This window comes from Lampetra fluviatilis, chromosome 5 (assembly GCF_964198595.1).
Source record: "Lampetra fluviatilis chromosome 5, kcLamFluv1.1, whole genome shotgun sequence".
Lineage (NCBI taxonomy): Eukaryota > Metazoa > Chordata > Hyperoartia > Petromyzontiformes > Petromyzontidae > Lampetra > Lampetra fluviatilis.
In genome coordinates, this window is record NC_136279.1 from 17,701,295 (window position 1) to 17,722,980 (window position 21,686).

Sequence of the window (21,686 nt, forward strand, 5' to 3'; positions counted from 1 at the left end):
CCCCCCACCATCATACCCCCCCCCACCATCATATCCCCCCCATCATCATATCCCCCCCCCCACCATCATATCCCCCCCCCCCCACCATCATACCCCCCCCATCATCATATCCCCCCCCCACCATCATACCCCCCCACCACCATCATATCCCCCCCACCATCATATCCCCCCCCCACCATCATACCCACCATCATACCCCCCACCCACCATCATACCCCCCCCATCATCATATCCCCCCCCACCATCATACCCCCCCCCACCATCATACCCCCCCCCCCCACCATCATACCCCCCCCCACCATCATATCCCCCCCACCATCATATCCCCCCCACCATCATATCCCCCCCCCCCCACCATCATATCCCCCCCCCCCCACCATCATATCCCCCCCCCCACCATCATATCCCCCCCCCCACCATCATATCCCCCCCACCATCATATCCCCCCCACCATCATATCCCCCCCCACCATCATATCCCCCCCCCACCATCATATCCCCCCACCATCATATCCCCCCCCCACCATCATATCCCCCCCCCACCATCATATCCCCCCCATCATCATATCCCCCCCCACCATCATACCCCCCCCACCATCATACCCCCCCCACCATCATATCCCCCCCCCCCCACCATCATACCCCCCCCACCATCATATCCCCCCCCCACCATCATATCCCCCCCCCACCATCATATCCCCCCCCCACCATCATATCCCCCCCACCATCATATCCCCCCACCATCATATCCCCCCACCATCATATCCCTCCCCCCCACCATCATATCCCCCCCACCATCATATCCCCCCCACCATCATATCCCCCCCACCATCATATCCCCCCCATCATCATATCCCCCCCCCACCATCATATCCCCCCCCACCATCATATCCCCCCCCCCCACCATCATATCCCCCCCACCATCATACCCCCCCTCACCATCATATCCCCCCCCCCCACCATCATACCCCCCCCCCCACCATCATACCCCCCCCCCCATCATCATATCCCCCCCCCCACCATCATATCCCCCCCCCACCATCATACCCCCCCCCCATCATCATATCCCCCCCCCCACCATCATATCCCCCCCACCATCATATCCCCCCCCCCCCCCACTTCCATCCATTCACTTCCACCATCCTCATCCCCTCCATTGTCTCATCATCCTCACCATCCCCACACCAGCATCCCACTCACCATCGTCATCCCACTCACCATCGTCATCCCACTCACCATCGTCATCCCACTCACCATCGTCATCCCACTCACCATCATCTCGATGCCGTCTTCCCTCTCTCGTTGGTAACAGCTGCGAGTGAATATTAATCTTGTCCTGATGGGGTCAACGTGGAGTCGCGTCTCCCTTCCCCCACCTACACCCCCTCCCCCCTTTCATCTTTCACCCCCTCCCCCTGCACCAGACGATGTAATCACAGCGCAGTGCGGGGGTCGGCATGATTACCAGCACCCACCATCATGATCATCATCATGATCATCATGATCATCATCATCGCGCTAATGAGGATGTGGGATCATGAGACACGCGTTGGTGTGGTACCCAATCACTTTACACTGCACACGATACACAACGCACACTACACACACACTACACGCACATTGCAGCTTACACACACACACTGCACCTTACACACCGTGCACATTATAGAACTGCACTTTGACACACTGAACCTCACACCTACTGCACCCTATACACAAAGACGAAGATCTCGTCTATAGTCTGAACACACTGTTGGGGACAAGTGCTGTTAGGAAGCACCTATGAAGGCCGGCACCGCACACTAGCGGGTGGGTGGCCAGCACCAGGTAGTGATTTTAGGCTGAGTCAACCTGGGGACCGGTTCAGATAATCGTCACTGGTGTTGGCCGTGAGCGAGAATCGAACTCGGGCCGCCAGGTGCATAGCGCAGCGCGCTAACCGCAGCACCACCGCTCCCCAGGATACACATTGCACACTGCACACGCACTGCACACCACACATCCATACTGTACACGGTATAAACTCCACTGGGATCGCCCCCCCCCCACACACACACCCCCTCCCTCCATTTCAATGAATACACTCCGAGAGGAGATGACGGAAGAGATATCGACTCGCGATAGAGATGCAGCGAGATGAGCGTAACGTAGACAAAATATCGAAGGTGTTACGAGATGGTTACGATATGTATACAGATGAGACACCAGTGGATTGAATACAGGTGCAAGCGAAGAGAAATGTGTGACGAGAGAGAAGCTGAAGACAGGATCGAGTTCAGATGAGAGACATTAATTCATTAGCTTCATGGCAATTGTCTCTTCAGGCTCTGAATTCGAGATGATATTCGTTGCATCTCCGTTGTTGTCGTGATTCCGTGGTTCCCTTGAGCTTATCGGGTCTCTACGAGCAAACGGCCATAGGCGGAGTTTGACTTCTATATTTGGGTGGTGGGGGCGGGTTCGCTTTGTCCATCATATTAGGAATCGCGGGTGCATTTAATTAATTAATTGTGCTCTTCATTGTGAACTACTGAAAACTCCGCCCATGAGCAAACCCCCTGCCGTGCGGAGTGAGCTGCGATGCCAAACGCTGAAAAGTGCGTAAAGACACGTGGAGGAGGGAGATGCATTTCTCGGAATCACATTAAGAGACAGACAGGAAGATGGAAAAAAAACCCCAAGGAAGACGCGGATTAGAGAACGTACAGAGCAGGTGAACGACATCATTGTAAGCCCGATAAGAAAAGTCGGTCTTGGCTTGAGTCAATCTGAAAAGGAGCAACATATCTCAGTGGGCCTTTCCTGGTAAAAAAAAAAAATGTCAACACAAATAAGACACGTCGCTTACAAGGGCCGATGGTCAACACGAACAAAGGAGTGGCCATCCACACGTGATGGGAACATATCCGAGGTGGAGCGATAACGGCACCTCGCGTGCAGGTGCTGTCGGTGGACTGCTCGTATCGCAGAGCCGGGAGGGGATTGATCACGGCTGATGCTGACAGACAGATGACGCCAATAATACCACGAGAGCGGTCATTGGAAGTGTGGAGTCTGGCAGGTGGAAGGAAGCGATGGCGAGGTGCGGCGACATCAACGATATTGCCCTGATGACCTCTTGACCTTGACCGGGTTCCACTGCTGTACGGAGTGGAGGGGGGGGGGGGCTCAGACAGGGCTGGAGGGGGACCGAGAGTCGGGGGAATATTTTCCGGAATTCAGACCTGGATAGCTCCGGCTGATTTATCAACATAACCATCCCCAAGAGTCCCGTGCCTCCCATCGGAAACGAGCAATGGGGCGGCGCTCATCTTCGTTGACCACTCGAGGCAACAACTGGACGTTCCACGTTCCTATGGCGGCTCTTGCGTCCGTATTATTGAGTTCATTGTATATTGTTCCGCTCCTCCAGCCCTCTATTCGATACCCTTCGTTCTTGGGCGCGGGGAGACCAGAGTGGACTTTGATTTGCTTTGCAAACAGCATCCATCCACATCCCCTCCGCCTCCTCCCCTCTCATTGACGCGCTCTCTCCTCCTCCCCGCACCCCCCCCCCCCCCTCTTGGAGCGGCCGCTCCCTTTGTCCCGCATGCACGCGAGCAGCGTCTAATTAACCAGGCTTGGCGCATGCGCACCCCGGGGTTTCTGTTAGCCTGATAATACCACCTTCTTGCGCCAATGACTCCCCCCCCCCCACTACGGACACGAACCCGGACCCCCCCCCCCCCTATCAACTCAGAACCAAACTCTTTTCCTATACACGCCCTATACCTCCTGTACCCCTAGCCCCCACACATCATTCTGCCTATCCCCTACTCATCCCGCCTGTCTATCCCCTATACGTCCCCCTGTCTATCCCCTATATGTTCCCCTATCCCCTGCACGTGCCCTATTACGATGCCCGACGCAACCCCGTCTATCCCATATGACCCCTGCATCCGCCTGCGATATCCGTTAATGACACCGTATAGAACAAAACAAATTATGGAGATAAAAAAAAAACTTTCCGACAGTGTGCGGAGACTTTCGTCACCACCAGGCAGAACAGAACCGTGGGACGTCGATAGAAACTCAATGCCGGATTCACAAACACGGACGAGGATGCATCATCAACTACGATGCGCCACTCCGCTGCTCGTGACGCAATTATTTGGCTCATCCACCTCAAGGTATAATTATCACTGTTGCTCCACATCAAAGACAGACTGTTGGGGCAAGTGCTGTTAGCGAGTGGCACCTATGAAGGCCGGAACGGCACACGAAGGGGGTAGGGTGGCCAGCACCACGTCCGACCGCCTCTGTCTCCCCAGTGGCGATGTTCACACATCGCACCAGGTACTCATTTGAGGTTGAGTCGACCTATGAGAGGCCCAGGACCTGCATTGCCCTCTCCAACACCTCCTGCACCACCAGAGAGCGAGGAGAAAGCCAGTAGAGAGATGGGGAATAGAGAGAGTGAGAGGAGAGAGACAAGGGGGAGAGAGGAGAGAGCGAGGAAATAGATCAAGAAGAGGAGGTAGATGCAGAGCATAGTCAGAGGAGAGGTATGGGAGGGAGATGGGAGAGCGAGCAGAAAGTGCAAGGTAGAGGGAGGAGAGGATGGGAGAGTCAGAGGAGAGACAAGGGAAAGAGAGGGGAGAGACGATGGAAAGCGACCATAGAGGAGAGGCGATACAGGGGAGAGCGAGGAGAGAGACAAGGTGTTTGGGGGGGGGGGAGATGAGAGTGAGAGGCGAGGCAGGGGAGAGGTGGAAGAGTGAGAAGGCAAGGTAGAGAGACGAGAGAGGGAGAGTCAGAGGAGAGGCAAGGGAGAGAAGGGAGAGAGAATGGGGGAAAGACAGAGGGAAGGGAGAGTGAGGAGAGAAGCAGAGGGGTAGAAAGTCTTGCTGCACGTGTGTGGGCTCTCATTTCAGTGGCCCCCTCCAAATCCTCTCAGTTGCCCCCCCCCCTCCCGTGACCCCTATCTCCAGTGACCCCCCACCCCTCCAAAAGCAAAAAAAACCCTCCCCTCCATCTCGGCTCGGAACATTTCGCACCCAGCCCCTCCTCTCCGCCAGCCGCGCCTTGACGTCCCCCACCCCCTCCTTTCTCCCCACCTCCTCTCCCTCCCTCCCCTCCCCCCACTACGCCCCCCCACCCTCTCCCCGAGGCTGCTCATGGAATCGGGAGTGAGATTCTGGAAAGGAGGAACCGGGACGCGAGACGCGGAGACGCGGGCAGAGCTGCGGAACGGGGGGAGATGCTGCCGTCGGGCAAGATGCTGTAGAGGTGATGTGTGTAGCGTCGTGCTATAGAGAGACATAGCATAGAGCGTGATGCTATGGGGGGGGGAGAGTGGCTGTTCGAGAGAGAGAGAGATGAGACAGAGCGAGAAGGTGCGGTGATGATTTAGGATGCGGATGTTATAGAGGGCAGCTGTAAGGAGATGCTTGCTACATTGCGAGATGATCTGTAGAGGAATATGCTGTAGGAGTGACACGCTATGGAGACAGCAGCTGTCGAGAGAGACGCTGTGGGAATGAATAGAACGGTGCCATAGGGAGGCGAGAGAGAGAGAGAGACGGTACGAGGTTACGAGATGCTGTGAAAAACAAGGAGACGATATTGCAGGGAGAGAGGGATGCTGTAGATAGGACATTGTGGAAGGCTGTAGGAGGAGAGAGATCGAGCCACAGAGCGAGGTGGTATGGAGGAAGACAGAGGCGCTGTAGAAGGGATGAGAAGTCATTGGGGGAAGGAGAGAGAAGAGCGCTAATGTGCAGGGAGCTTTTTGCGGTGCAGAAGCCGCTGTAGAGAGACACGACGAGAGAGACAAGGCGAGAGAGAGAGACAGAGATACCAGCAGGGAAACACAGCGAGTGAGACACGGGGGAGAGACGCGGAGACAGACGGAGGGTTGCTGTAGAGACACACGGCGAAGGAACAAGGAGCTGCTGTTGATGGAGGCGCGGAGAGTCAAGGAGAGCTGCTGCAGCTGATGCAGCTGATGGGGGAGAAGACGCATTCGGCTAGTGGCAAAGAGGAGGGAGACGCTGCCGTTGTAGCGAGAAGGGAGATAACGAAGCAAGGGGCTATTGACGCAGACAATGTAGAGTGCTGATCCTGCTTCTGAGACGCAGAGAGACACAAGCACAGAGACAAGAGAGCGAGAGACAAAGACGCAGCTAAGGGACAGAGGGCTAAGAGACTCGAGAAGAATCCAGGAGTGTGAGACAGGAGACAGGGGATACACAGACTCGCGAGTAGATAGACACGCAACGCAGTACACACCTAGTAAGACACAGACAGCAGACCCCCCCCCCCCAAGGGAGACAGACCCCCCCCCCAAGGGAGACAGACCCCCCCCACCCCGTCCCCGCTTCCTCCGGCCACCGGGGGCCCCGTAGAGGATGCGGCAGCAGCATGGGAGTGGGCGCGGGTGAGCGCGGAGGGCGGATGCTGCTCGCGACCCTGGGCGCCTTCGCCGCCTTCAGTCTCATGACGATCGCCGTGGGCACCGACTACTGGCTGTACGCGCGCGGCCTGTGCCACAGCAAGGACAACGGCGACAATGACACAGGCAAGAAGATGCAGGAGGTGCTCACGCACTCGGGCCTCTGGAGAAAGTGTTGCCTCGAAGGTACGCGGTGGGGGGGGGGGTGAGAGCGAGGGTTGTTTGTTGGTGATGGCACCGGGTGGGGTGGTTGAGGAGGGGTGGTGAGGATGAGGGCGGTAGGTTTGATTCGGCGGCAAAATGTTGGTGAGATCTTGAGCGAGCGGTGAGGCTGGTGATGGATGGTGAAGCCGATGGTGGGTTGGTGAGGCTAGCAATGCTCGTACGATCCTGAGGGATGCGTGAGGATTGAAGGGTTTAGTGAGAGTAGTAAGGCAAAATAAATATATAGGTGAGGTCTTTCGGGATGGTGAGGGTGGCGATGATGGAAATGTAGGCGCAATCCTCAGGTTTGTGTGAGACCGGTGAGGGGCTTGGTGAGACTTGTGTTTGTTGAGGCTGGGGGGGTTGGTGAGACTTGTGATGTCTGTCGGGCAGCTGAGCCTGATGAGGCTTTTACAAGTTAGTGAGGCTAGTTGAGTTGGGCGGTTGGAGGAGCCACTGAAACTGGTGAGGCTATACGTGTGGGGGAGTTGATGAGGTTAGTGGAGTGGTGTGAGTTGGTGAGGTAAGTTGGGTGGGTAATTTTGTGAAGGTTAGAGGTATGGGTGAGTTGGTGAGAGTAAAGGTGTGGGTGAGTTGGTGGGGCTCGAGGTGTAGGTGAGTGTGTGAGGGTAGAAGAGTGGTTGCTTTGGTGAGGCTATAGGTGTGGGTGAGTTGGTGAATCTTGAGGTATGGGTGCGTTTGTGAGGTTAGAGGGGTGGTTGGGATTAGTGTCGCGGTTGTGGTGAGCGTTGTGGTAGATATTTTGAGGAGTGTTGTGGATATGATGAGTCTTGTGGTTGTGGTGAGGATTGTGGCTGCACTGAGCGTTGTGGTTGTGGTGAGTGTTGTGGTTGTGGTGAATGGTGTGGTCAGTGGTGAGGCTGTGATGTGGTTGTGGTGAGTAGTGTGGTTGTGGTGTTAGTTTTGCCGTGAGTGTTGTGGCTGTGGTGAGTGTTATGGTAGTGGTGAGTGTTGTGGTTATGGTGAGTGTTGTGTTATGGTGAGTGTTGTGGCCGTGGTGAGCGTTGTGGTGAGCATTGTGGTGAGTGGTGTGGCTGTTTTCAGTGCTGTGGCTGTGGTGAGTGTGGTGGCTGTGGTGAGCGTGGTGGCTGTGGTGAGCGTTGTGGTGAGTGTTGTGGTAGTGGTGAGTGTTGTGGTTATGGTGAGTGTTGTGGTTATGGTCAGTGTTGTGGTTATAGTGAGTGTTGTGGCTGGAGTGAGTGTTGTGGCCGTGGTGAGCGTTGTGGTGAGTGTTGTGGTGAGTGTTGTGGTGAGCGTTGTGGTGAGCGTTGTGGTGAGTGTTGTGGCTGTGGTGAGTGTGGTGGCTGTAGTGAGTGTTGTGGCCGTGGTGAGCGTTGTGGTGAGCATTGTGGTGAGTGGTGTGGCTGTTTTCAGTGCTGTGGCTGTGGTGAGTGTGGTGGCTGTGGTGAGCGTTGTGGTGAGTGTTGTGGCCGTGGTGAGTGTTGTGGTGAGTGTTGTGGTGAGTGTTGTGGTGAGTGTTTTGGTGAGTGTGGAGGCTGTGGTGAGTGTTGTGGTGAGTGTTGTGGTGAGTGTTGTGGTGAGTGTTGTGGTGAGTGTTGTGGTGAGTGTTGTGGCTGTGGTGAGCGTGATGGCTGTGGTGAGTGTTGTGGTGAGCGTTGTGGTGAGTGTTGTGGTGAGTGTTGTGGCTGTGGTGAGCGTGATGGCTGTGGTGAGTGTTGTGGTGAGCGTTGTGGTGAGTGTTGTGGTGAGTGTTGTGGCTGTGGTGAGTGTTGTGGTGAGTGTTGTGGTGAGTGTTGTGGTGAGTGTTGTGGCTGTGGTGAGTGTTGGGGTTTATGAGGCCGGTGCGGCCGGTCACTGTGACCCACAGCCCCTGCGTGAAGGCGGTGATGGCGGCACCGGTGAAATCTCAGGTCCATTGTTGTGTCAAGCGAGTGCGAGGCGCTCGGGAGGTGGGGGGGGTGAGGGGAGGGGTTGTGGCGGGTGAGGGGAGGCGGTGGCGTGCATGGGAGCGAGGGGGGCGGCTGTGTCACCAATAGAATAAAAACTGAGATTAGAACCCGGTTCACGGTGGGGTTTGGGATTGTAACGTCACACATCGGCCTCACGCTTTGCCTACCCCTATCTCTATTCTATCTTTACCGCTATATCGAATGCCTATACTTATATCTTGATTTGAAGCTTTCGTGACTGCAGGAATCCATACTCTTTGGTTCTTTCGGTATGTATTTCAATCCCTACCCTGATCTCTATCCCTATCGCTATCTTTATTGCGACTCCTATCCCTGCACAATCTCTACTCGTATCTCTATCCCTGCCCCTATCTATACCCCAACACCTATCACTCTCTCTACAAAAACGCTACCCCTACCCCTATTTCTATCCATACCCTTGTCAGCATCCCTAGCCCGATCTCTATTCCTACCCCTATCTCGACCCCCACACATAACACAATCTCTACCCTATCTCTACCCATACCACCTGCTCTACCCCATTTCTACGCCTATCTCTTTCCCTACCCCGATCTCTATCGCTGCCTAAATCTCTATTTATGACCCGATATCTATCTATAGCCACATCTATTTTCATACCCCTGTCTATCCATGTATCTTTACCCCTATCTCTATCCTTGCTCCTACCTCGATGCAAAGCTGCTCTTTCTGTTTTATTGGCGAAATAATAACCATCCCAAGGTGCGTTTATACTCCCGGCTCTTCGTCCAGACGTTTCGAGCGTTCTCCTCTAGCACGCGTGGGGTTTTCTCCGGTCACTCGTGTGTCCTCATCATAAACACTCAACCAGGAATTGGCGACACAGCCCCACGCGGGACGCTCCTGAAAATGACCTTTTGAGGCTCAGTGAGGCCTTTATGGAGAAATAAAGGATGCTCGGTTGATATTGTTGTTGTTTTGAGGGGTAGGGTAAGAAGGGGTGGGGGACAAGGGCGAAGGGGGGGGCGAAGGGGGTTAGGACCCCCTGGGGGTTGCGGGAGAGATGCGCGTGCACAACAAGATGGCGGGGGCGTTGGGCGCTTTCACGGGCGTCGCGGGCACGCGCTTTGTTAGGGAGGGAGGGGACATGGCTGGCTTTTGCCTCCCTCCCCCTCTCTTCTGCGCCTCTCACTCCATCTCCTTCCTCTCTCTCACCCCAGCTCTGTGTCTCTCTCCATCTCCCTGACATCTGTGTGTTTATTCATCGCCCATACCTCTCCCCGTGTGTCTGTCGCTCCATCTCTCATTACACTGCCTTCCTCCCTCCCCCGGCCTCTCTTAAACTCCTCCTCTGCGTGTGTTACTCCATCTCTCATCCCCTCTCCACTGTGTATTTCGCTGCATCTCTCACTTATTTCCCCATCTCCGACTCTCTCCATCTCTCATCCTCTGTCTCCATCCATCTCCATCTCCTCTGCGCTCTCCCCCTCAACCACTGTCTCTTCTCTCCTTCCAGACTCTCTCCTTTCTTTCTTCTCCACCTCTCTCTACCTTCTCTCCACCTCTCTTTCGCCATCTCTCCCCATTCCCTCTCACCGTGCCGATCTCCATCTCACTCCATCTCACTCCTGACTACCCAAGAGGCAGTGGAAGGACCGTAATTTGCGCTTAGCCCCATGGCGCGGTGTGCGTGACTGTCCACATTACAGTGCCGGGATTCACAGCCACTGATTTGCGTTTGTTGAGCGATCTCGACTACGATTTGACATTCGCTGCACTCGCCATGGCTAAAGTAGTGCGTGTGCATGGTGTAATGTATGTATTGCCCCTTACTGTTGCGGGAAAGATAATGTGCATACCCTATGACATCGCCATCTGCAAGAGAATACCGTTGTGGGCTGCGGGTGTCATCGATGAAAATGATATGTTTGAAAAAAAATCCAACATCAAAATGAAATTAGCACGCGAGTCTCTGTGGACGCGGATTCCTGGTCTCCCGTTACAGCGATAATGCATTTTAAACGACTCTCAAACGGAATAACAAGATTCGTTCAATTTCAACGAGCTCTCACTTTGTTAAATAGACGGAGTCGATACCAAAGACGATTCATATCTCAATGAGCAACTCGCCTACTTAAATTATGTCAACGTCAAGTCACAGGAAAAAGGCATTGAATCTCGGTTGGTAAAATAAATGGCATCGATCACGATAGAATGGGATTTTTTTTGGAACGCTTAAATACGTGACTCAAATCGCACGGGATAATCTCAAAACGAGCTTGCATTTTGCTAAATAAAGATGTCAGCACAAAGGAAGCAGTTAATCGCAGCGGTCTCTCTAGGGGCTGCGGTCGTCTTTGTAAAAGAGCCGCTTAGCTCAATGGGCCTTAACCAGCTGAAATAATAAACTCCGAGTCTCTCGCCTACAGCAAGTTGAAGGGCGTCAATGGCGACGGACAATGGCTCGCACGGATTTTAATAAAGACCTAACGCACGCGAATCGCACGAGATAGCGATTTCTCAATGGGCTCGCTCGCGCTCACGTGGCTTAAACAAAGGACGTAAATCACAGCGGGTAATTAATCTCAAAGGGTCCTTCCTCGCCTGGTTAAATAACGGACATCGCCCGGTCTCTGTTCGCTCCGGGCCGCCCTTCAGCACCGGCGCGCGTGGACAGCGGCCTCAACCCCCACCCCACCCCACCAGACGTGTGACGTCATCACGAAGTGAGGGAGGAGAGTTGGGTCACAATGAGTGGCGTCATCGCGGCTAGCATTAAACACCGGTGACGTCATCGCCGATGAATCACGCGGATGACGTCGCCGCGAATGAAGCACGCTCGGTGACGCCATAGCCCAGGAGCCACAATGAAGTAAATTGCCGTTAAACAATTGATGCGGCAATGCTGCTGTTGCTGCTGCCAGTGGTGCACAAGTACAAATCTAACAACAACAAAAAAAACTGAACACATGTTCAATAACACAGTGGGGTCAATGGGCGACGTTTCGGGCAATGATCTTTGTTTCAAAGTACACGAGGCATAAAGAAATGTAATTTGACAATGGGTCGTCACGGCGGACCTTAAGCACAATGTTATGCCCATCAGCCAATCGATATGCGCCTCGTTTGTCAATGCTTTCCAATAGCAATCGTTCAAGCAACACGATTCATAGTCAATGTTTGTTAATAACGATGGTGCTGATGGTTAATGCTGAGGTAAACTTAGTGCTGATGTTATGGTAAATGCTAAGGGAAAGTCAGTGCTGATGTGAATGATGATGATGATGGTCAACTCAGTGTTGATGTTATGGTAAATGCTGAGGTAAACTCAGTATTGATGTTAATGATGGTAAATGCTGAGGTAAACTCAGTGTTGATGATGGTAAATGCTGAGGTAAACTCAGTATTGCTGTTAATGATGGTAAATGCTGAGGTAAACTCAGTTTTAATGATGGTAAATGCTGAGGTAAACTCAGTGTTGATGATGATAAATGCTGAGGTAAACTCAGTATTTATGTTAATGATGGTAAATGTTGAGGTAAACTCAGTGTTGATGATGGTAAATGCTGAGGTAAACTCAGTATTTATGTTGATGATGATAAATGCTGAGGTAAACTCAGTGTTGATGATGGTAAATGCTGAGGTAAACTCAGTGTTGATGATGGTAAATACTGAGGTAAACTCAGTGTTGATGATGGTAAATGCTGAGGTAAACTCAGTGTTGATGATGGTAAATACTGAGGTAAACTCAGTATTGATGTTAATGATGGTGGTAAATGCTGAGGTAAACTCAGTATTAATGTTAATGATGGTGGTAAATGCTGAGGTAAACTCAGTATTTATGTTAATGATGGTGATAAATGCTGAGGTAAACTCAGTGTTGATGCTAATAATGGTGAATGCTGAGGTAAACTCAGTATTGATGTTAATGATGGTGGTGAATGCTGAGGTAAACTCAGTGTTGATGATGGTAAATGGTGAGGTAAACTCAGTGTTCATGTTACTGATTATGGTAAATGCAGTGTCTCTGTGTCTATGACAGCCGTTATTGATGATTTTAAATGCGGTGATTATGTTAATGATGGCAAATGATGAGGTAAACTAAATTGTTGATGTTAATGGTTTGTGGCAAATTATGAGGTAAACTCAACGTTGATGTTTTTGATGAGGTAAACTACTTACTGTTTTCAGTATTGACGATGATGATGATGACGATAATTTCAGTGTTTTTTCTGCTATAGGTGGCAATGGCGCTGCTGCTGTTACGTCTTGGGCTGTTATTGTTGCTGCTACTGCTGTTATTGCCACTTCTGCTCCTGCCGAGTATCACTCCGACTGTTGCAGCTGCTGTTGCTGATGTTGCAAAGAGTTGTGACACGGCCTGTGCTGTCCCTTGCTCTATCCCCCAGGGGAGCTGAAGGGCGCTTGCAAGAAGATTGACTACTTCCCTGACGACCAGGACTATGAGAAGGGCAGCGCGGAGTACCTGCTGCGTGAGAGAACGCACACCTGGGCGATCTTATACACATACACACCTGGGCACACCTGGGCGATCTTACACACATACACACATGGTTGATCGGTGATCTTATACACATAATACCTGGGTGATCCTATACACATACACACCTGGACGATCTTATACCCATACACACCTGGGCACACCTGGGCGATCTGATACACATACACACCTGGGCACACCTGGGCACACCTGGGCGATCATATACACATACACACCTGGGCATACCTGGGTGATCGTATACACATACATACCTGGGCGATCTTATACCCATACAACCTGGGCACACCTGGGTGATCATATACACATACACACCTGGACGATCTTATACCCATACACACCTGGGCACACCTGGGCGATCTGATACACATACACACCTGGGCACACCTGGGCACACCTGGGCGATCTGATACACATACACACCTGGGCATACCTGGGTGATCGTATACACATACATACCTGGGCGATCTTATACCCATACAACCTGGGCACACCTGGGTGATCATATACACATACACACCTGGACGATCTTATACCCATACACACCTGGGCACACCTGGGCGATCTGATACACATACACACCTGGGCACACCTGGGCACACCTGGGCGATCTGATACACATACACACCTGGGCATACCTGGGTGATCGTATACACATACATACCTGGGCGATCTTATACCCATACAACCTGGGCACACCTGGGCGATCTTATACCCATACAACCTGGGCACACCTGGGTGATCGTATACACATACACACCTGGGCACACCTGGACAATCTTACACACATACACACATGGGTGATCAGTGATGTTACACACATACACACCTGGACGATCTTATACACGTACACACCTGGGCACACCTGGGTTATCTTATACACATACACACCTGGGCGATTTTTACCCAAACTCACCTGGGCACACCTGGGCACACCTTGGCAATGTTATACACAATCACATCTAGGCACACCTTGCCATTCGTATACACATGCATACCTGGGCACACCTGGACAATCTAATACACATACACACCTGGCGACACCTGGGCACACCTGCGCTATCTTTTACACGTACAAACCTGTACACACATGAGCAATCGTATACACATACACACCTGTACACCTGAACATTCGTATACACATCTGGGTACACCTGGCCATTCTTATACACATACAGACCTGGGCACACCCTGCCTGGCTATGTAGGCTGTAATAGGGATCTGTGTGTGTGTTTGTGTGTGGGGATTGGAAGTGCAGTAGTTAGCACACTGCACTCCGAACCTGGCGCCTTGAGTTATATTCCTGCTCTCGACCACTAATCATGTGACGAATATTTCAACCGGTCCTGGGTATCCCCAATATCGACTCAGCCATAAGCGAGTACCTGGTGCGGTGTGAGAACATCAACACTGGGGAGACAAAGGCGACCGAGCGTATGCTGGCACTTTCGTTGCTGGAGGGCGACTGCCAGAGGGAATTGTCTTGTTTTTACATATGTATGTTTGGTACCAGCGTTGTCAAGATCGACCTTTGGAGAGGAGGTTCGTGAAGGGCACTTCCTTGGGAGTTTGTGGCAGTCGCCCTCCGGCAACAACGGAGAGTGACGCTCACAACAATGAGCAGAGCGCCGGGTGGCTAAAACGCAGACAGTTGGCACAGTAGGGACCACAGTTGGTGCATCTGCCAGTCACCTCAGGCAGAAAACCCATGGGTCTGTTCCGTGACTTGCCAGCGGGCCTTTTATACTTCACCTGGTTTTAAAGTGCACCTAGCATGGCACAAGCGCCACGATGACATCACTGCTACTTAACAGTGAACGGCGGTTTTGTTGTTGTCGTCGTCGTTGTTATAGGCGTGGTGCGAGCGTCCAGCGCGTTCCCCATCCTGAGCGCGACGCTGCTGCTGTTTGGCGGCGTCTCGGTGGCAGCGAGTGAACTCTACAAGCGGAAGCACAACATCCTGCTGGGCGCCGGCATCTTCTGCGTGTCGGCGGGTGAGCACCGCCAGCTCCGGCTCTCAAACTCGAGCACTAACACCACACTGCCCACTTAAATCTCCAACACGCTCGTCAACAACACTGTGGGCCTTTGCAGAAAACTAAATGTATGTGTGTATTTTCATATATTCGGCGACGTTTCAGGCAATGACTCTTCTTCACAGCACAAGAAGGGCCATTACCCGAAACGTTGCTGATTACGTATTGTCTTTTTCTATTTTATGGCCAGTGTTGTTGACGAGTGTTTTGAGTATTTTTTGTTAATTCTGCGTTGTGCACCAGTGCAGCAGCAGCATCACCAAATGCTTAGTTTACTCCCTGCATAGGCACAATTAATAAACAAAACCTCAACACATTTATTCGTCAATAACGCAGCCTTAATTAGGGCTTCATTCTGCTGAAGCTGGTAGCTGTCCTTGGCTGAGCTCCAGAAAATGTTTCCTCAACCACCTCCTGGTGCTGGTAGGGGCGGAGGGAAGTCCAGGTGGTTGGGGTGTCCTTGGAAAATATTTCACCCCTCCGTCGTGTCTCTCCCGCGCGTCTCCCAGGCCTGAGCAACATCATCGGCATCATCGTGTACATCTCGAGCAACTCATACGACCCGGCGCAGAGTGACTCCAAGAAGAGCAGCTACCAGTACGGCTGGTCCTTCTACTTCGGCGCGCTCTCCTTTGTGCTCGCCGAGGTGGTGGGTGTCGTTGCCGTCCACGTCTACATCGACAAGACGCGGGTGGCCCGTGCACGGGCCCGGCCGCACCAGCTGCAGCACCTCAAGCGGCCCGTGCCAGCCCCGGGGCCCTACTCCACGTACCGGGCGCGCTACCGCCGCCGCTCGCGATCCTCGTCGCGCTCAAGCGACCCCGCTCGCTCCCGCGACGCCTCGCCAGGCCTCCTCCCTCCGCAGTCGCTCCAGCACCAACAGCAGCAGCACCAACAGCAGCAGCTACTGCCCTTGGGGGCACCGAGGTTGACGCAGGTGGGACCTCCCATGCCAATGGCCGTCACGGACATCATCCCCATGTACGCGCTGCAGGCCACGCCAGGCCGCGATGTGTCGTCGGCCTCCGCCTACAATTCTGTTCGTGGGCCACCCGGGCCCTTCCTGCAGCCCCACGCATTCTCGAGCAAGGACGACTTTGACGACTCGACGCTGCCGCTCGCGAACCGACGAACTACGCCCGTGTGAGCGTGGGGTGGTGGGCGGCAAGGAACGTGGGGTGGGGGTGAGGGGCGCCCAGGACGTTCCCACGATGGCGTGATGCTGGTGATGGAGGTCATGATAGGAAACTGGCAATGATCAAGGTGATCGTAATGATGATAATGATCGTGGTGATGATGAAAGCCACAATGACACACTGGCGGAGATGGTGGTGATGGCTCATGTAGACGAAGGTAACAAGGATGAAGTGGTGGAGATGGTGGTGATCAAATTCACGATGAGGAACTAGTGGTGTTGATGGTAATAATTGTTAGCGGTAGTGTCTCAATGATGTAGAGGGTTGTCAAGATACTGGACTGGCAGTGATGGTAGTCATGCTCACTGATGTTGGTGGTGGTGCGTCAGTCATGATAATGAACTGGCGGAGGTGATAATGATGATGGCGCTGAAGACGAAGATGATGTTGATAATGGTGATGATTACGATGGTGGTCACGATTTTGTTGGTAGTAGTCGTGTTTACGATCATGATGGTGGTCATGATGATGATGGTAGTGATGATGGTAGTGATGATGGCGAAGCAGCCGGTGCTGGTGATGGTGCTGGGGGAATGGGTCAGGGACCAGATTTCAGTGTTTAATGTTGTGATGTTTGTTGAAAGAAAATGTTTTAAAAGGTGCACGTGGGCAGTGGCCCCACACATAGCTACATATACATAGCTACACACACAAATAGGTATATACACATCACCCACACACAGGCATATAGATACACACATATATAAACATATACTGTACAAATCACACACATATAATACGTACGTACAACACGCATATACACACTTCAGGATCACACGGAGATACTAAATACGTACAGGTACATAGCGACAATAAACACAAATTAAAGAACACGTACACAGAACACGCATAGGTACTTAACGACGCACACACGTACTGACATTCGCGCACACTCATAGATATATTCACAAATAGAGATGCGCGCACTAACACAACACACACGTACATACATACAACACACGTACATACATACACACATCGATACAAACGTAAATAAAATAAACCCAGAACACGTGTATAAAGCGACCTCAATGAAGACGTCATGGCCATTTGAGACGGCCCACGCGCCGCGTCCCAGTGTACACCTGGGTCATCCCGTGTGCACCTGGATCCCTGTCTGCCCCTACCCCCCCTAGGGTGGTCTCCCTCCTTCACTCCCCCACCCCAATGCCCCCCCCCATACCTTCCCCCCCCCACCCCGCGGGGCCGCTCGCAGCGAGCCGCGTCTCTCAGTGCCATTAAGCGACACTCGTATGAATGAATGCCTTACTTCACACCCGTGTTCCACTCGTGACCACGGTCCGTCTTGCCTAGGGGAGGAGGGAGGGAGGGAGGAGGGGAGTAAATTCCACATTCCCATGACTGGGGCGGGGGTGCGGAGAGCAGTTCAACCACAGTGGCGATGATGAAACGCGCTGCTAAAAATAACGGGGCGACGGGTTCAGAATCCGCGTCCTCACAGGGAGGTGTCACTCGGTTCGAATCCAGATGAGGAGGCGAGGTGTGCCAAACTGTTGCCCAGGTGTGCCTAGGTGCTTATACGAAGTGATGTGTAGAGATATTTACGTAGAGAGATGTAGGATGAATTCGATGCTGTTCTCCGCTCTGTGTCTGACTTTCGCCACCGCTGTAAATTCAGGTGCAGCAGCTAAATCCGCGGAAGTTCCGCCTCTCGCTACTCCATAGCGCAACAAGGAAAAATTGAACTCTGAATTTACAGCCGTATATATATAGCTACAACCACAGCCGCAGATCTGTGTCAACGCATAAACAACCGAGCGAGCGTAACTTTGTTTGTGTGAAGGTGACTTCCGCGGATGTCTATTGTCTCGGGACCCAAAGTGATGTAGCCCCCCCCTCACCTCCTCCAGGTGTCAAAGTGGGGACAGCCGTGGTCACGTGTTCAGAGAATTTATTTCCCAAACCTCTCTGCGCGCGAAACATAATAGTATTTTATTTATATTTGTACCGTGTATTTTTTGTATTAGTTTTTACATTTATTTATGTATTTATTTGTATACCGATTTATTTATTTACTTAATTACACCTGAAAAACTCTCCACGCCAGGTGAGCGAATGGGTCACGTGTCTACCAGCAGAGCGCAGTGTCGTTTTGTAACAGATTCCCTAGCCAATCACCGCGCGTCTCCTAAACCGCTCCTCACACCTCCTCTCCTTCTTGCCACTCCTCTGACATCTGCTCTTAGTTCCACTTAACTCCTCACTTCACGCCTCTCATCTTACTTCCACCCACCTCTTCTTCACTTCGTTACCTCTCCTCCCCTATTCTCTCACCTCCTCACACCATGACCCTCTCCTGACCTCTCTTTTCTCACCTCTTCTGACTTCTCTCTTCTGAAGCAATAGCGTCGCGACCTACGCTCATGGTTGTCATCACGCCTCCGCGATTCGACCCGACCTGTCCTTCATTCATTCATCATTCATTCAAAGTCCGATGTCAATCCACTGCTGAATGAACGCCTCCCCAAGCTGTGTCGGTCATGACATTACCCGACATGATATGACCTGACCCGACCCCCCCCCAAACCTGATGTGACCTATATGACCCTACCCCACCAGACCCGATCAACTGTCGGCTTGTGACTCCAGGTTGAGGAGGCTGCAATCTCCATCTCGGTTTTTCCCACTATCAGCTGTCAGCACGTACAGGTGGGTTCATGGAGTCACTGGAATGCGCTGTCAGTGGCTTCATCATCAGCGCTTTCTCCGCAAGACGTGAGAGCGCAGCGGTCTTGGTGAGAGCCCAACACTCCAGCATCTCGTCATCCACCTATTCACCACCACCATCACTCGATCCCTGTGTCAATCCACTCATCAATGAATCTACCTACACCTCGCGGCATCCGAAACTTGAAAAGCCAGGGCGCACCAGTGTTGATTCTGGTATCCAGTGAACAAGGGGAGAGTCTGGACGGCGGAATCGATTTGGGTGTGGAGAGGCAACTATATCCACAGCCTCGGTGTAGAACTCCGCAAGTGGCGTGAGACCGCGAGAGCAGACTTTGGAGGTCACGTGCTGCCTGCACTCCCGCTGCGGGATGTGGCAGAAGGAAACGATGGCGAAAGGAGTGGTAGCATCAGTGGCCGTGATGATGATGCCCTCTTTAATTTGTCAATTTGAACTTGAGTGCCTCCCCAGCCACCTCGAGGAGCTACCTCTTAATTCGGGGCACAGAGTGGTTAGTGGGGGGGCATTGCTGTTTATTAGGGGGCATGGAGCGTCCCCCTACCCCGCCCCCCCCCCAAATCCTCTAGGATCGCCACAGACTGGAGCCACGCGCCGACACTGACCCTATTCCTTGTTGGGCACAGCCCCAGAAGCGGCTGCCCGTTTTGTGCAAAGAGCTACTGTCCATTATTAAATGTGCCGGTGCCAGTGCCAGCTCGTTGCCCATAAGGCCTCGGAACACTGAGCCGCGTTTGAGTCCGGGAGTGAGTTTCTCTGCTGCTGTGTCGGTGTCATCTGGGTTTCAAACTACAAACCCAGAAAGCTGGATTTTTTTTTACATAAATAAAAGTGGCCGGTTGCATAAATGACTTAAGGGTAATTCTTACTTTGTGTAGTTTGACACTTAAAGCAATATATGTTACTGGGTGGAAGGGATTACTCGCGTTTTATGTAACCGGACACTGAGGCTTTGGAATCAGGGGTTTCATTTAGCATTTATTATGTTGAGCTGATCGTGACCACGTGATCAGATTCATTGCCTCCCTGTACAATTTGCTCGAAATTTGAGTAACAACAGCTGTCTCCTTATTTAACGAGCAGCGGCTGCTTTTTGTACAGAGTATCTGCTTAGTGTACAGCTCGTTGTCTGCTGTGTGTACCTCTGTCTAGTCTGTCAGCCGTGTGTACAGCTCTCTGGTCTGCTGTTGCGCATACAGCTGTGGTTTATGTGCTGTGTGTACAGCAGTCTGCTCTGTCTGTTGTTCGTACAGCTGCCTGGGCTGTCTGTTGTACGCACAACTGTTTGGTCTCTCTGCCGTGCGTACAGCTGTCTGGTCTATCTGCTGTGTATTATAGCTGTGTGTAACGACAGCTCCCTAACCACCCCCACCCCCATGCGGTTGATTTATCAGCAGGGAAACTCGCTTCCAGATGAATCCGCACGCGTTTTGCGTCCTAATGTTCTGTGTCCGAGTTGCGGTAAACACCTATAGCGGAATTTGATTCCATTACTCTTGTCGTTTGTGAAAGTGTAACAATTTCAGAGTGAATCCGTCACTTTAGGGGGGGGGGGTGTTTAAAAACCAATCGGCCACTGAGCCTACATAAACCTGGTCCACGCGAAGCGATTTTGGTTAAATCAGGGCGATTAACCGAGCGAGTGTCGCACGGAAGAGTCGTCGCGCCGCGTTTCGCGCGCGACACCGGGCGCCTTCCCACGCACGTGTTGCCAAACTCAGCTATTTATTTGGTCGCTATTTCTCGGCTGCCACTTATTGGGTTTCTCGAGTGCCATAATTTTTTTTGATCAAATTGGGTCTAGCGACACATTTTGAACGACTTTCTCATGCAAATGCATTGTTTCAGATTTCGGAACGGCTACGGCTATGTATCAAGGTTCCCGCATCAGTTGACTGTGTGTTATAACTCCGGTAAGTTGTCTCAGTGGCTGATTTAACGACTTTACAAGCTATATCTACAGCGACATCTAGCGCCTTTTTTTTAGTTTTGTTATAGTGGGCGACTTTCCTCATCTCGGGAGTTGGCAACGCTTCTTATTCCAATGGAGAGAGACGGATTCAGCTCGCTCGGTTGTTTCCGAGTAAAACTGTGGGTTTTTTGTTGTTGTTTTGTTTAATCGCTTGCGTTGTGCGACCGGCCGTCGAAGCGTCACGTGTGCGTCGCGGCTCCAAGACGCTGAACCTTGCGCGGGTTTAAGAGCCATAATTATCATATTTAAAGGACTAATTAATTAGATTATTTTTTCTAATGCTCAAGCAAAAGGTGGCTTGGTCCATGCGTCGCGTTTCTAAGTTGGTCTCGGCTCGGGGTGGAGAGAGAATAAAGGGAACAGCGTGGAGGGAGGAGGTCCAATGCAAGCATCTGCGTGCTCACCACCACGTGATCCTCCTGCGTGTGCGAGTCAGGAGAATGGGTGATGTGATGGCGTGATTGTGGTGGACAGTTAAGTGATGTTATGGGCGATGGTGGTCGACATTGAGTGATATGGTGATGGGTGATGATGGCAATGGGCACTGGATAATGGTGGTGGTGAGAGGTAATAGTGATGGGCATTGAGTGATGGTATTGAATGATGGCTATGGGTAGTGGTGGTGTTAATGGGTGAAGACCACTGAGTCATGGTGATGGGTGATGGTGAAGGGAGATGGTCAGTGAGCCAGAAGTTAATTACCGATTAAA

The 21,686-nt window shown here is 52.2% G+C and overlaps 1 protein-coding gene across 2 annotated transcripts; it reads left to right on the plus strand.

Moving 5' to 3' along the window:
* The first annotated feature begins 5,121 nt into the window (after positions 1–5,121).
* LOC144932691 (voltage-dependent calcium channel gamma-2 subunit-like) lies at positions 5,122–21,662 on the plus strand. 2 transcript variants are annotated; one of them, XM_078857027.1, is made up of 4 exons: positions 5,122–6,618; positions 12,956–13,039; positions 14,919–15,059; positions 15,611–21,662. In XM_078857027.1, exons 1-4 carry the CDS (start codon positions 6,402–6,404, stop codon positions 16,246–16,248), a joined length of 1,080 nt encoding a protein of 359 aa, XP_078713153.1. In that variant the 5' UTR covers positions 5,122–6,401; the 3' UTR covers positions 16,249–21,662. The 2 variants fall into 2 exon arrangements, with proteins under 2 accessions (XP_078713153.1, XP_078713154.1); XM_078857028.1 differs by having other exon boundaries at positions 5,122–6,558.
* Positions 21,663–21,686: the final 24 nt, after the last annotated feature.

Bases quoted from the DNA above. Each gene is read 5' to 3' on its own strand.
- LOC144932691 (XM_078857027.1), top strand. From the start codon at position 6,402: ATGGGAGTGGGCGCGGGTGAGCGCGGAGGGCGGATGCTGCTCGCGACC. The intron at 6,619-12,955 runs GTACGCGGTGGG...TCTATCCCCCAG, and splicing joins GAGAAAGTGTTGCCTCGAAG to GGGAGCTGAAGGGCGCTTGC. The intron at 15,060-15,610 runs GTGAGCACCGCC...CGCGTCTCCCAG, and splicing joins CATCTTCTGCGTGTCGGCGG to GCCTGAGCAACATCATCGGC.